This window comes from Gopherus evgoodei, chromosome 9 (genome assembly GCF_007399415.2).
Source record: "Gopherus evgoodei ecotype Sinaloan lineage chromosome 9, rGopEvg1_v1.p, whole genome shotgun sequence".
NCBI lineage: Eukaryota > Metazoa > Chordata > Testudines > Testudinidae > Gopherus > Gopherus evgoodei.
In genome coordinates this window covers 33,688,520-33,703,494 of record NC_044330.1, presented here as the reverse complement: position 1 = coordinate 33,703,494, position 14,975 = coordinate 33,688,520, and the positions used below count along the sequence as shown (strand labels likewise).

The following is a 14,975-nucleotide window of genomic DNA, read 5'->3' as shown; positions in this document are numbered from 1 at the left end:
GTCAGCTTTGGGCTGCAAAAACATTTGTATCCCAGCCAGGCAGGTGACAACCCATGATGGAGTTTTATTTTTATTATGTGAATGAGATCAATGGTTTAGGTCCATGTGGGCCTGATTTTCAAAACTGCATATGTGCCTAATTTGTACTTCCAAAACGCCACGATTCTATATGTAAATTGCATGGCAAAGTACCCAGTTTCCATGTGCTGTTGTGATAATTGCATACCACTTTAGGCATGCGATTTCATGTGTGCAGTTCTGAAAAACCCACCCTTAATATTTATATTACTGCCAATTAAGCCAGTCTAATACACACTGAAGACAAATTAGTAGAACATCAACCTTTAGTGACAAGGATCACTAAAGGGGCTTCATAATCCATTCCCTTCTCTCCCCAACCTAGGTGTAAGGTAGTAGATATGAATGAGGTCTTTTCCAAAGTTAAGGAGGCAACGGCTCCATCTTCCTTAAAACTAGCTATATTTCTTCATAACATCTATACGAGTTCAGGTATTTTCAGTGACGAGCTCCCAAAATCCAAAGAACCGGTTCCCCACCGGGTCCTTGGCGGCACTTCGGCGGTGGGGCGTCTTCACTCACTCTGGGTTTTCGGCGGCAGGTCCTTCACCCAGAGTGAGTGAAGACATTCCCCTCGCCGCTGAAGTGCCACCGAAGACCCAGTAGGGAACCACGTGGTGAGTACAGTACAAGCCCCACATGCCTGTCCTCCCCCCTAATCTGACCCCAACCCACGTCCTGCCCCCGACTGCCCACCTCAGAACCTGCAAGTTTCTTTCCCCCCCTCCCCCATTGGGGTAGCAGCAGCAGCCCGGGGCTCCGGGGGCTATTTAAAGGGCTGGGGCTCCCCTGCTTCTACTGCCTCAGCCCTTTAAATAACTGCCAGAGCCCTGGGGAAGTCGCGGGGCTTTGGCAGCTATTTAAAGGACCAGGGCGGCAGAGGCAGCTGGAGCCCCAGCCCTTTAAATAGCCCCTGGAGCCCCTCGCTATCCCAGGACTCTGGAGGCTATTTAAAGGGCCAGGGCTCCCCTGCTTCTACCACCCAGATCCTTTAAATAGCCACCGGAGCCCTGGAGTAGCAGCAGGGCTCTGGCAGCTATTTAAAGGGCCAGGGCGGTAAAAGCAGTGGGAGCCCCGGACTTTTTAAATAGCCCCCAGAGCCCTGCAGCCCTACCCCAGAGCTCCAGCAGTGGGGCTCTGGTGGCAATTTAAAGGACCTGGGGCTCCAGCCCTTGCTGGGGCCCCAGACACTTTAAATTGCCCCCGGGGAAGCCAGGCCACCCCTTTAGCAACTGATTCTACACAGGCTTCTAAATTTAACAACCAGTTCTTGCAAACCAGTGTGAACTGGTTCCAGCTCACCACTGGGTATTTTTATTAGGAGATATACTTTTTGGTCTTAATAGACACATGCTAATTTCCTTCTTCATTTTATCCATCTTTCATTTTGAACCGTGTCTTTTTGTTGTCCATTGTTTGCAGGATTAAGGAAGTCAATCTGCTTTCCTACAATAACCACTACATTCACATTTGTTCCTGTCTTTTTTGAAACATCATCTGCATATGTCTACATTCATTATTGCTATTAGGGTCAAATAGATCCTCTTCCAGACAGGTATCAATGCCTTCTTATTTGTAGTGAGAAATCCTTGATGCAGCAAAGATGCCTCTTTTGGATGTTCATTTAATAGAGGAAATCCTTAAGGTGGCTAATTGATCTTATATTTCTGCTTTTTATGTACTTTCTATGACTTAAGCCGTTTCCATAATCATTAAAGCAGCTTTTAAGTTGTCACTGGAGACAGGACTTCCATATCTTGACTTAAAATAGTGGATGTACTTTACACACAGTCAAACTTGTTAGGAAAAATAGGGGATTTATTGGTTCTGTTTTTAAATTAAAGACAGGAAAGATACTGTATACAAACCCAAATGTATGCCTTTATATGTAATTATTGTTGTCTAGCTCCTGCCATATGGGAGATGGATGATTTTTATGCTTAATATTCTAGATGGAGTATTTTCCAGTCACTTTATCTTCTAGAGTTATATAGTCAGTAAGTTTGTACTTGTACAGTATTAGAAGGCTGGAGTGAGTTTCCACATTAAGCACTTTTATGGGGTGGGCACATGACGATAACTATGGGCCACTGGACTATGATGGAGGAATTATAATGTACTGCTTGTGGGGTTTTATATTGTTGGGTGTTTTTTGTTGCTTTGCTGAGCAATTAAAGGAAGAGGGGAAACACAGGATATAAAACTTCTTAGAAACCTCTGATTTTCCTTCAAATTTCAGGAAAATCAAACTTGCTTTTGACAAGATTCTGAGAGAAATCCGTAAGTGGCGTCACATCCCATTAACCATTCTGAAACATTCTTCCAAACAGTCCTTATTTCTGAAGAAAATATCAGACAAACACCTGTAATTTCAAGGTTTAAACTTGTTTTTAACAATATCAGTAAAAACAAGATTTTCAGATGAAAGCTTCTTTTGGCTTAGGAGGATGTTTGAACTCTTCCTGGACTATTTTTCATCGTTCAACTACTTTATAAATTACATTGGTAGCAAATGAGAATGAACTTTATCTATACAGTTGATTTATAAATAGCAAGTGAACATTTAACCAGTTTCCTTTACGAGATGTAAGATACAGGAAGCAATTTGCTCTGTATTGCCTTTCAGCAAAGTGCTGGTACGATTAATGTGCGCTTACTGTTCTTAAAATCATGTTGTACCATTAAAGAACATAATATATAAAATATCTGAGAATGGCAAACCAATTCACAATAAGAAACTACAATGCCTTTAGAGATGATAGTTACAAAAATTTCTTCTATTGTCAATTTCTGTCCATTTTAATTAAAATTGCTGTTTTCAGATAAGTAGTATGTATAGAACAGTGAAGGCAACTACCGACATCTTTCTTTTGTTGAAGAGGAATAGTTTCACTGTTGCTAGAAACTTAGTTTTTAATACTTTAATCTTTACCTTAAATAACAATGCATAATAGCTAATAGAATAGTGATCAAAAAGATCAAAGAATGTACAGGCAATAACATTTTTTATATTCCGTTGTTATAAATAGTCAGTGGGCAACAGAATATTTTTTCACAAGTGATATTCCCAATCAGCTAAATTCATAGTATATTTCCAGTCCCTTGAATTACCAAGAGCTAAAGTAAGTAGATGTTCTCTTGTCCTAAGTGACATTTTCAGGATTCATAAAGTTTGGAAAGTAGTTTGCAGTGTAGGATAGAGGTTGGTTTGTTTGTTTCGGGGGTTGGGGCAAGGGGGATATTTTTAGGAGTGTAATGGAGAATCACTTGTCTCTTAAACAAGTTCAGATTGTTTCCACTTCGCTATATGTAAGGGAGACCAGGATTCTGTGGTGTTCTGGTTGTACACGCGGATCATTATTTTTAGAATAGCAGCGGTTCTTAGCCTGTTCTTCATCTAATCCAATTTCTGTTCTTTTAGAGGGAGCAGCATCTGACAGCAATGAACTTTGTGCAATGTATATGTGCAGCTTACAAGCATTTTGTTGTGTGTGTTGAAGGATGTGATGGTGCTCAACGATCAGAACTGAGTGATTATTAAACAACTCCAAACACCCCCTGTGTTTTTTCTGCTGTTGCTCTCTTGTGACTTATGTTTCAGAGATGGCTTTGACTTTTGAGTGGCTTTTACATCTTGTAACAGCTTTTATTTTATTTTATGTATGTTTTAATGTAATTTCCAGTACCCCAAAGCTCAGGGTGCAATGGGAAGAAGTCAAGGAGATTTTGTGTAACCCCCAGGGTCAGGGTGCCATGAACAGTGGATTTGTGTGGGATTTTGACCCCACCCCAAAGGGCAAAGTGCCATGGAGTATGTGTGTGTATCTGTCTGTCCAAGGCACACTTGCAGAGGGTAAGGAGCCAGTAGACAGTGGGTGGGTGTGGAATTCTGGCACACTCCAGTGGCCATGGACAGTGGGTGGGGTGGGAATCCTGGCACATATAAGGGGCAGGAAAGGGTCTGTGCTGAGGGTCACCAGCCAATCTGTACCTATTCAGTGACAGCAGTGGGAAGGTTTTCCTGGGATGTCATCCCACTGGCTATAGATAGCAACCCCAAAGCTCCTTAGAGAGAAACCTCTTACCAGTCACTTTCCACAAATGGTACATACACCGAAAGGTACTTAATGAAAATCCTTGAGAGGTATTTAATGCTAAAGCAGCTAGTCTCCTCAGTGTCTCTCTGAAGCCCACACAAACACACGCAGGCCGGGAGAGGTGCAAAACAGCCCCAGGACCAGTGAGTGACTTTGCCCCAGCCAGGCTTTGCCACCCCAAGAGCTCACCAAGATGTGTGACATGGGGGGTTTGGACAACCTGATTGCCAACACAGCATACCTGCAGGCCAGGAAGAGCACAGAAGGGGACACCAGAGAGATGCAGAGGAGGCGCAAGAGCCTCTCGCTGCCCAAGCCTGAGCAGTGCACAGAGGTCAGGCAGGCCCTCCCGGCTGAGTATGAGAGTATCTGCGAGCAGCAGCCCATTGGCAAAAGGTTCTTTAAGGAGTTCTTAGAGACCGTGCCTGAATACCTGGTGGCCAGGGACTTCCTGGATGAGGTGTCCAACTGGGAGCTGGCAGAGGACAATGCCAAGAGTAGCATCATGCAGAGCTTGGTCACCAACTTCCTGAAGTCTGGCTCCAAGGGCTACCTAGCGTTCATGAGCTCAGACCTGGCCAGCAAGTGCCAGGCTGCCACTGAGAAGGACTATGAGAGTATCTTGCAGCTGGCCAAGGAGGAGACCAAGGCTTTCCTCCAGGAGAAACCCTTCCAGGACTTCCAGAGAACCCCCTTCTATGACAAGTTCCTGCAGTGGAAAGTCTTTGAGAGGCAGCCAGTAAATGAGAAGTACTTCTACGAGTTTCGGGTGCTGGGCAAAGGTGGCTTTGGAGAGGTAGGCAGCTACCATCAATCCCTTCCCTGATCTAATGGGTGGGTATGGGCAATGCAGAGAAGAGCCTACAATAGACTAGGCAGACATCAAAAACCTTGAAAAACTAACTTCCTTCTTGGGCAAACCAGTGTGATGTAACCCCTTCTCCACTTTATTGCCCCAAAGCATCCACATGCTGGTCAGTAAAGGGAACTTCTGAAAACTCCATAGGATCCTCAAGAGCTTTGGACTAGGATAAGACAGCCCCCACTCCCCACAAGCAGAATAGATCATCTCACTACTCCCACTATATCCCCATCCAGTGTTCTGTCAGGCTGATCACTAGCAGTGCCCTCTGAAAGGATGGCAAGATATATCTTGCTTTCTTAAACCCCATCCACCTCTCCTGTTAATTCACCTCCCGTCTGTATTTGTAAAGCCCCTTCCTTTCTCTTTCCATCCTGATCCTCTAGGTTTGTGCCATTCAGGTGAAAAATACTGGCAAGATGTATGCCTGCAAGAAACTGGATAAGAAGAGGCTGAAGAAGAAAGGTGGGGAGAAGATGGCTCTGCTGGAGAAGCAGATCCTAGAGAAAGTTAACTGTCCTTTCATAGTCACCCTGGCATATGCCTATGAGAGCAAGAGCCATCTGTGTCTTGTTATGAGCCTCATGAATGGAGGGGATCTTAAATACCATATCTACAATGTGGGAGAGAGGGGCTTGGAAATGAACAGGATCATCTTCTATTCAGCTCAGATCACCTGTGGGATTCTGCATCTCCACTCCATCAGAATCCTGTACAGGGACATGAAGCCAGAAAATGTTCTCCTGGATGATAATGGCAACTGCAGATTGTCTGATTTGGGCTTGGCAGTGCAAGTCAAAGAGGGGAAAACCATCACCCAGAGGGTGAGTGTGTGTTCATGGTGCAGGGAAGGGAGGAGGGGAAGCCATTCTATTTCTAATGTATTATGAGAACAAGCTTTAATTCCTCAGGATTTGTTCTTCACTAAAGATCTTATGTGGTCTTTTCATTCTAAGTGACAGGTGGTAAGAGGATTTGGTTAATTAACTCTTTGGTGCTATGTGCAGTTAACACAACTTGTCTCCTAACAGAAATAAAAGAACCAAACTGATGTGTTGTTTTTTTTTAATTGGGATATGCACTTAACTCAAATTAGCTATTTGAGAGGCAGTATGCTTTTCAGGGGCTACTTTGCCTCATCAAGGGTCTAACCAGGAGTGAATCATAAGTATAATCAGAGACAATCAAAGGTGTGATTCCTCCCCCAATCACCAACCATTATTTCAGAGGAATGGCATTTATCCCATTTCTTGTCTGTTTGGGGATTTTTGTTTGTTTGTTTATTTAATAGTATTATTGATGGTTCATTGCGCTAAGTATGCATGGTGCTGCACAATAAGTGAACTGTGTCAAACACACAAGTTCCTGGCCCATAGAGTTTGCAGTCTAAAGATCTGTGAAAGCTAAGTGAGAGTTTAAATGAAAGTGTTTATGTCTGTAAGAGAAGGGTAATGGTTGGCTATTTTTTTCTGCTTCAATTAGAATGTGCAGCACATTAAGCACTATCTGTGGCAGTGGTTCCCAAACTGGGGTTCATGAACCCCTGGGGGTTCGTGAAATGTTACAAGGGGTTCTCAGGGAAAAATTCCCTAATGGCGGACAGAGCTGTCCCTAGGGTCCCTGGGCAGCATGGGGCCAGCAGCCCGGAGTGCCTGGACTTCCAAGAGCTAAGCAGATCAAAGCAAGCATATCTATCACACTGAGGAGATTTAAACTTCAAGAGTCCTTATAAGTAATGGAAAGGGAGGTGGATATTTTTTGCTGTTTTTAAAATTAAATAGGCAGCTAGTATTGTTTTTAAAATTATTATGAAGAACAAGTTTAAGCTTTGTTGTAACGTGCATTGTTTGCCTGGACTCCTCAAGTCCTGAATGCTTGTGTAAGAGGAACTCTTTGAGTTGGTTTCTTAAATACTTTCATGTTGTTTCACATCTGATACTCCTCGATGAAACATAGGAGCCTTGTCTTGTAACAGGCTTGTTCAAAGTGATACGAGCTATGAAGGTGAGATCTTGGAAGAGTGGTGCCATTTTCATAATGTAATAAAAATATTGTAATGATAAATAATAATTAATAATAAATAGTATGGAATAAGCATGTCATAAAAACCAGTTTAATATTTCCAAGATCACTGCTTTTATAATTTATACTCAGGAAAAGGAGAAAATCCCTGGAAATATTCATTTTTAGGAGGGGGTTCTCAAGACTTGACATTTTAGTGAAAGGGATTCACATATTTTTAAAGTTTGGGAACCACTGACCTATGGTGATTACAGATTGATCCAGGTTTAAAGTGATAATGTCATGGTGGTTCACAAGAAAGGTGTACTATATAATGTAGCACATTTGTCTCCTGCTGGCCAGAACACATAGACATATATAATGAGTGAATGAATGTTCCATATATTTTATATATTTGACAAAAGGGCAGTTATGAAGTTATTTCTAGAGATGCTATGTCTGGAGCCTATAACTGTTTGCATTGTACTTACATGGTACTTGGGGGATTTAAAATTTCCACATCAAACTCCCAGTGAGTTGAATGTTGATACGCATAGTCTCAGTCAAGGGGAAATGGCCCTTTATCATTCTTCCTCCCCCTAATCTTGAAATAAACACATTTTTAATGTTTTGCTGTGTACAGATGAGATGAATTTTTTATTTTGAAGACTGACTTCCTTTTTCCTGTAATTAATATTTTTAATTGTCCATTGTTGAGTTTTCAGCCCAAGGAAAAAATACAAATCTGTTTGGTAGATAGAGGAAATCAAACTAATTAACATAAGAACATAAGAATGGCCGTACTGGGTCAGACCAAAGTGGCCAATGCCAGTTGCCCCAAAGGGAATGAACCCAACAGGCAATGATCAAGTGATCTCTCTCCTGCCATCCATCTCCACCCTCTGACAAACACAGGCTAAGGACACCCTTCCTTACCCATCCTGGCTAATATCCATTAACGGACTTAACCTCCATGAATTTATCCAGTTCTCTTTTAAACACTGTTATAGTCCTAGCCTTCACAACCTCCTCAGGCAAGGAGTTCCACAAGTTGACTGTCTGCTGTGTGAAGAACTTCCTTTTATTTGTTTTAAACCTGCTGCCCATTAATTTCATTTGGTGGTCCCTAGTTCTTATATTATGGGAACAAGTAAATAACTTTTCCTTGTTTATTTTCTCTGCATCACTCATGATTTTATATACCTCTATCATATCCCCCCCTTAGTTTCCTCTTTTCCAAGCTGAAAAGTCCTAGCCTCTTTAATCTCTCCTATATGGGACCCATTCCAAACCCCTAATCATTTTAGTTGCCCTTCTCTGAACTTTTTCTAATGCCGGTATATCTTTTTTGAGATGAGAAGACCACATCGGTACGCAGTATTCAAGATGTGGGCGTACTATGGATTTATATAAGGGCAATAAGATACTCTCGGTCTTATTTTCTATCCCCTTTTTAATGATTCCTAACATCCTGTTTGCTTTTTTGACTGCCACTGCACACTGCGTGGACATCTTCAGAAAACTATCCACGATGACTTCAAGATCTTTTTTCTTATCCGTTGTAGCTAAATTAGCCCCCATCATATTGAATGTACAGTTGTGGTTATTTCTTTCTAATGTGCATTACTTTACATTTATCCACATTAAATTTCATTTGCCATTTTGTTGCCCAGTCACTTAGTTTTGTGAGATCTTTTTGAAGTTCTTCACAGTCTGCTTTGGTCTTAACTATCTTGAACAGTTTAGTATCATCTGCAAACTTTGTCACCTCACTTCTTACCCCTTTCTCCATATCATTTATGAGTAAGTCCTAGGACTGACCCTTGGGGGACACCACTTGTTACCCCTTTCCATTCTGAGAATTTACCATTTATTCCTACCCTTTGTTTCCTGTCTTTTAACCAGTTCTCAATCCATGAAAGGACCTTCCCTCTTATCCCATGACAACTTAATTTACATAAAAGCCTTTGTGAGGGACCTTCTCAAAGGCTTTCTGGAAATCTAAGTACACTATGTCCACTGGATCCCCCTTGTCCACATGTTTGTTGACCCCTTCAAAGAACTGTAATAGATTAGGAAGACTCAATTTCCCTTTATAGAAACCATGTTGACTTTTGCCCAACAATTTATGTTCTTCTATGTGTCTGATGATTTTATTCTTTACTATTGTTTCAACTAATTTGCCCGGTACTGGCGTTAGACTTACTGGTCTGTAATTGCTGGGATCATCTCTAGAGCCCTTTTTAAATATTGGCGTTACGTTAGCTATCTCCAGTCATTGGGTACAGAAGCTGATTTAAAGGACAGGTTACAAACCATAGTTAATAGTTCTGCAACTTCACATTTGAGTTCTTTCAGAACTCTTGGGTGAATGCCATCTGGTCCCAGTGACTTGTTACTGTTAAGTTTATCATTTAATTCCAAAATCTCCTCTAGTGACACCTCAGTCTGTGACAATTCCTCAGATTTGTCACCTACAAAAGCTGGCTCAGGTTTGAGAATCTCCCTAACATCCTCAGCCGTGAAGACTGAAGCAAAGAATCTATATAGTTTCTCTGCAGTGACTTTATCATCTTTAAGCACTCCTTTTGTATCTCAATCGTCCAGGGGCCCCACTGGTTGTTTGGCAGGCTTCCTACTTCTGATGTACTTAAAAAACATTTTGTTATTACCTTTTGAGTTTTTCTTTAACCTTTCTTTAAACTCCTCCTTGGCTTTTCTTATTACATTTTTACACTTAATTAGGCAGTGTTTATGTTCCTTTTTATTTACCTCACTAGGATTTGACTTCCACTTTTTAAAAGATGCTTTTTTATCTCCCATTGCTTCTTTTACATGGTTGTTAAGCCACCATGGCTCTTTTGTAATTCTTTTACTGTGTTTTTTAATTTGGAGTATACATTTAAGTTGGACCTCTATTATGGTATCTTTGAAAAGTGTCCATGCAGCTTGCCGGGATTTTACTCTAGTCACTGTACCTTTTAATTTCTGTTTAACTAACACCCTCATTTTTGCATAATTCCCCTTTCTGAAATTAAATGCTGTTGAGGTGTTCTTCCCACCACAGGGATGTTTAATGTTGTTATATTATGATCACTATTTCCAAGCGGTCCTGTTATAGTTACATCTTGGACCAGCTCCTGCACTCCACTCAGGACTAAATGGAGAGTTGCCTCTCCCCTTGTGGGTTCCTGTACCAGCTGCTCCAAGAAGCAGTCATTTAAAGTATCAAGAAATTTTATCTCTACATTTCATCCTGAGGTGACATGTTCCCAGTCAATATGGGCATAATTGAAATCCCCCACTATTACTGAGTCCTTAATTTTGATAGCCTCTCCCTTAGCATTTCATCATCACTATCACTGCCCTGGTCAGGTGGTCGATAATAATTAGTTTGGTTAGAATGTTAAATATGTGTCATGAAGGTATTATTTCAGTGATGGTTAAGACAGATTTTATTTTTAAATGGGAATGTTGCTGACTATCTGTTATTCTGAAGACCAGGCACTTAACATTCTTTTTTGTTGTTAGCATTGTTTTCCTGACTGTTATGGATGTGGTTTTTTGTTTTGGGTTCCCCCTCCCAATAAGATAATGTTATTAAATTGTGCTATAGAGCAATGTTAGGTCTAGTCATGTTTTATCTATCACAGTAGCAAAAACATGCAAAGCCCCAGTTCCCAATGGTCAGGAGTTGTTGTTAAAGCAACTGAGAGTAGAGAGGGACAATTTATAGTATATAATATATGCTTGTTTTGCTTTCAGTCTCTCTAATATCTATGTTTAAAGAGATTGTTGTGTGGAAAAGTAGCTTATATTTACCTATATAGTTTTTATTATAGGTGACTGGCAGCAACTCCAGTAGTTGAGGTTGTCTAAAACTTTCCATTTTTGCATGTTATAGATGAGTGTATATTTGTGATGGTCTACTTTGATCCATAAACTGTATTTTACTATGAAAATAAAACATGCATAGGGGCTTTATTTTAGTCGTCACATTGCATTTGATAGTGGCCAGAAAAATCTGTTTGTCCCTGGATTAAAACATACTGGTTTATTTAAGAAAAATTTGAGGAAAGTCATTTTAAATTATAGGTTATAATTAGGGCTATCAATCGCATTTAACTCAAAAAAATTAATCACGATTAATCACAGTTTTAATCGCACAGTTAAACAATAGAATACCAATTGAAATTTATTAAATATTTTGGATGTTTTTCTACATTTTCATATATATTGTATTCTGTATTGTAATTGAAATCAAAGTGTATATTTTATTACAAATATTTGCATTGTCAAAATGATAAAAGAAATAGTATTTTTCAGTTCACCTCATACAAGCACTTTGTTGTGAAAGTGCAACTTACAAATGTAGATTTTTTTTGTTACATAGCTGCATTCAAAACCAAACCTATGTAAAACTTCAAAGCCTACAAGTCCACTGAGTCCTACTTCTTGTTCAGCCAATTGCTAAAACAAACAAGTGTGTTTACATTTACAAGAGATAATGCTGCCCTCTTATTTACAATGTCCCTGAAAGCCTTATTTCTTCACTTTGTCAGTAAATGAAAAGAAATCAGTATGAACACAACCCCTTTTTTTCCCTAACAGGATTGCGCATAAAATAAGCCCTGTCCTTAAAGTTTACAATATTTTGCCTAAAGCTGTATCATTCATAATCAACCTCCCTTTGTGTATATATATAGAGAGATACCTATCTCATAGAATTAGAAGGGACCCTGAAGGGTCATTGAGTTTAGTCCCCTGGCCTTCACTAGCAGGACCAAGTACTGATTTTACCCCAGATTGCTAAGTGGCCCCCTCAAGAATTGAACTCACAACCCTAGATTTAGCAGGCCAATGCTTAAACCACTGAGCTACCCCCCCATCATAATATTAAATTCCAACAAGTTCCCTATTTTTCACTACTGTATCTGGCATCTATAATATCTAATGTTTGATATAATTTTTTTTAATTCATTCACTCAATCACTGGGAAAAGGGAAAGTATTTCTAGCTGCACCAATAATATGCTCCTATGAAAGGCTGCAGTATTTCTGAGTTTCCTCAGAATATTGAAATCTAGCCATTAGACCTTGAGTTTTCTTTTCTTAGAACTCTTCTTTCTTTTGTAAAATATCCTTAATGTCTGGGGAATTCTTAAATAGTAATAACTCATAATTTTGGAGCCTTAGTTACTACAGTGTATACTATATATGTGGTGATAAAAGACTCCCCTAAACTTAACTTTGCAACCCATTTCAGAAGACATGGGACCTATCAATTTTTTATTGCCAGAACTATTTGGAAGTTCTGCATAACTCCCTCACAGTTTCATGAGTCGTGAATAATATATTCATCCCAAACTCAAGGCAATAAAAACTTCATAGCATCTCATATATAAATAGACTCCCACCCACACATCAACAGGAGTAGCTCAAATACCTCTTTTATAAAACATGTTAAGTCAGTGGTTTCAAACTTGTTCTGCCACTTGTGCAGGGAAAGCCCTTGGCAGGCTGGGCTGGTTTGTTTACCTGCCATGTCTGCAGGTTCGGCCAATCGTGGCTCCCAGTGGTCACGGTTCGCTGCTCCAGGCCAGTGGGAGCTGCTGGAAACAGCACAGGCCGAGACACAGCAGGTAAACAAACTGGCCCCGCCCACCAGGGACTTTCCCTGCACAAGCAGTGGAACAAGTTTGGGAACCACTGTGTTAGGTTATTCGCATGAAAGTAGTGGTATTCTACTTAAGGAAACACTTCCATCTTAAGTCCCTGTTTTAGACATTTGCAACTCTTCAGTGAAATTACCCTATAATTGCTCATGTACTTTTTCCAGCTCAAAGGTGATTTTGCTTGTATGTGTGGAAAGGTTTGTTGAATCTGATTTGGTCATTTTTGTATGATCAGTGAATTAAGTAATCCTTCATGCCAGGATATATAAGGAGTTACATTACCCACATGTCCTTAGTTTCCTCCATTTCCTCTGGCTCTCCTTGCTAGCTTGTCATTCATATTTTCTTGCCTCTACTTAAAGATAGTTGTAAATAATTAAAATAGCTAATATTAGTTTTAACGGTTAGATAGTTTAGATAACTTTAGTCCTATGAAGGAAATGCTCTGTTTTTTCTGTGGCTTGGTCTACACTACATGTTTAAACCGATTTTAGCAGCGTTAAACCGATTTAACGCTGTACCCATCCACAGTATGAGGCCCTTTATATTGATATAAAGGGCTCTTTAAATTGGTTTCTGTAGTCCTCCCCGACGAGAGGAGTAGCGCTAAAATCGGTATTACCATATCGGATTAGGGTTAGTGTGGCCGCAAATCGACGGTATTGGCCTCCGGGCAGTATCCCACAGTGCACCACTGTGACTGCTCTGGACAGCAATCTGAACTCGGATGCAGTGGCCAGGTAAACAGGAAAAGCCCCGCAAAATTTTGATTTTCATTTCCTGTTTGCCCAGCGTGGAGCTCTGATCAGCATGGGTGGCAATGCAGTCCCATATCCAAAAAGAGCTCCAGCATGGACCATACAGGAGATACTGGATCTGATCGCTGTATGGGGAAACAAATCTGTTCTATCAGAGCTCCGTTACAGAAGACGAAATGCCAAAGCATTTGAAAAAAGAATCTACAGGCTACACAGTGCTGTGTCACAAGCGTAACGGGAAGCCAGAGACTCAAATGGATGCTCATGGAGGGAGGGAGGGAGGGGGTACTGAGGACTCCAGCTATCCCACAGTCCACAGCAGTCTCCGAAAAGTATTTGCATTCTTGGCTGAGCTCCCAATGCCTGTAAGTTCAAACACATTGTCCGGCGTGGTTCAGGGAAGAGCTCGTCAATGTACCCCCTCCCCCCCCCACGTGAAAGAAAAGGGAAAGAAATCGTTTCTTGACTTCTTTCAATGTCACCCTATGTCTACTGAATGCTGCTGGTAGATGCAATGCTGCAGCAGTGAAGAGTAGTATCCGCTCCTCTCCCCTCCCTGGTAGCAGACAGTACATGCTTGATAACTGCTGAATACCCCTGGCTGGCCTCAGGGGCGCCTGGGTAAAAATAGGAATGATTCCTGGTCATTCCCAGTAGATGATACAGAACGGCTGGTAACTGTCTTCATCATAGCCCCTGGGGGCTGAGCTCCATCAGCCCCCTTCCTTTCCTGTGTAAAGAAAAGATTCTGTCCCGCCTGGACTATCACAGCAGCAGGATGCTGGGCTCCTCTTCCCCGCACCGCTTAATGTCCTGCCTGGACTGTCATAGCACCGGGAGGCTGCCTCCCCCTCATTTTATTTCACTAACAAGTCACTGTTTCTTATTCCTGCATTCTTTATAACTTCATGACACTAATGGGGGGACACTGCCATGGTAGCCCAGGAAGGTTGGGGGAGGAGGGAAGCAATGGGTGGGGTTGTTGCAGGGGCACCCCTCGTGAATGGCATGTAGCCCATCATTTCTGTGGGATCTGACACGGAGCAGCTGTGCTCTCTGATACACCGGTTCTCTAATACACTTGCCCCAAATTCTAGGCAGGACTGACTCTATTTTTAGAAACCATAAAGGAGGGATTGACTCAGGGAGTCATTCCCAGTTTTGCTTTTGCACTCCTGGCCGATCTCAGCCAGGGGCACCCATGATAGCAGCAGACAGCACAGAAGGACAGATAACCGTCATCTCATTGCTAAATTACACTGGCAGCAGACGGTACAGAACAACTGGTAACCATCTCTGCTATCATGCAAAAACAAATTAATGCTGCTGTGTAGCGCTGGAGTATCGCCTCTGTCCGCGGCATCCAGTACACATACGGTGACTGTAAAAAAAAAAAGCTGAACGGGCTCCATGGTTGCCGTGCTATGGCATCTGCCAGGGCAATCCAGGGGAAAAGGGCGCGAAATGATTGTCTGCCGTTGTTTTCCCGGAGGAAGGAATGACTG

General features: G+C 41.5%; 1 protein-coding gene across 2 annotated transcripts in view; it reads left to right on the top strand.

Annotated features, from left to right (window-relative positions):
- Positions 1–4,077: 4,077 nt before the first annotated feature.
- Positions 4,078–14,975, top strand: part of GRK7 (G protein-coupled receptor kinase 7) — a 29,352-nt gene continuing 18,454 nt past the window's right edge. For both annotated transcript variants that reach the window (XM_030576147.1, XM_030576148.1), the window contains exons 1-2: positions 4,078–4,971; positions 5,424–5,861. In XM_030576147.1, coding sequence (XP_030432007.1) covers positions 4,369–4,971; positions 5,424–5,861 — 1,041 coding nt within the window. In that variant the 5' untranslated portion in view covers positions 4,078–4,368. The remainder of the gene's footprint in view (positions 4,972–5,423; positions 5,862–14,975) is intronic.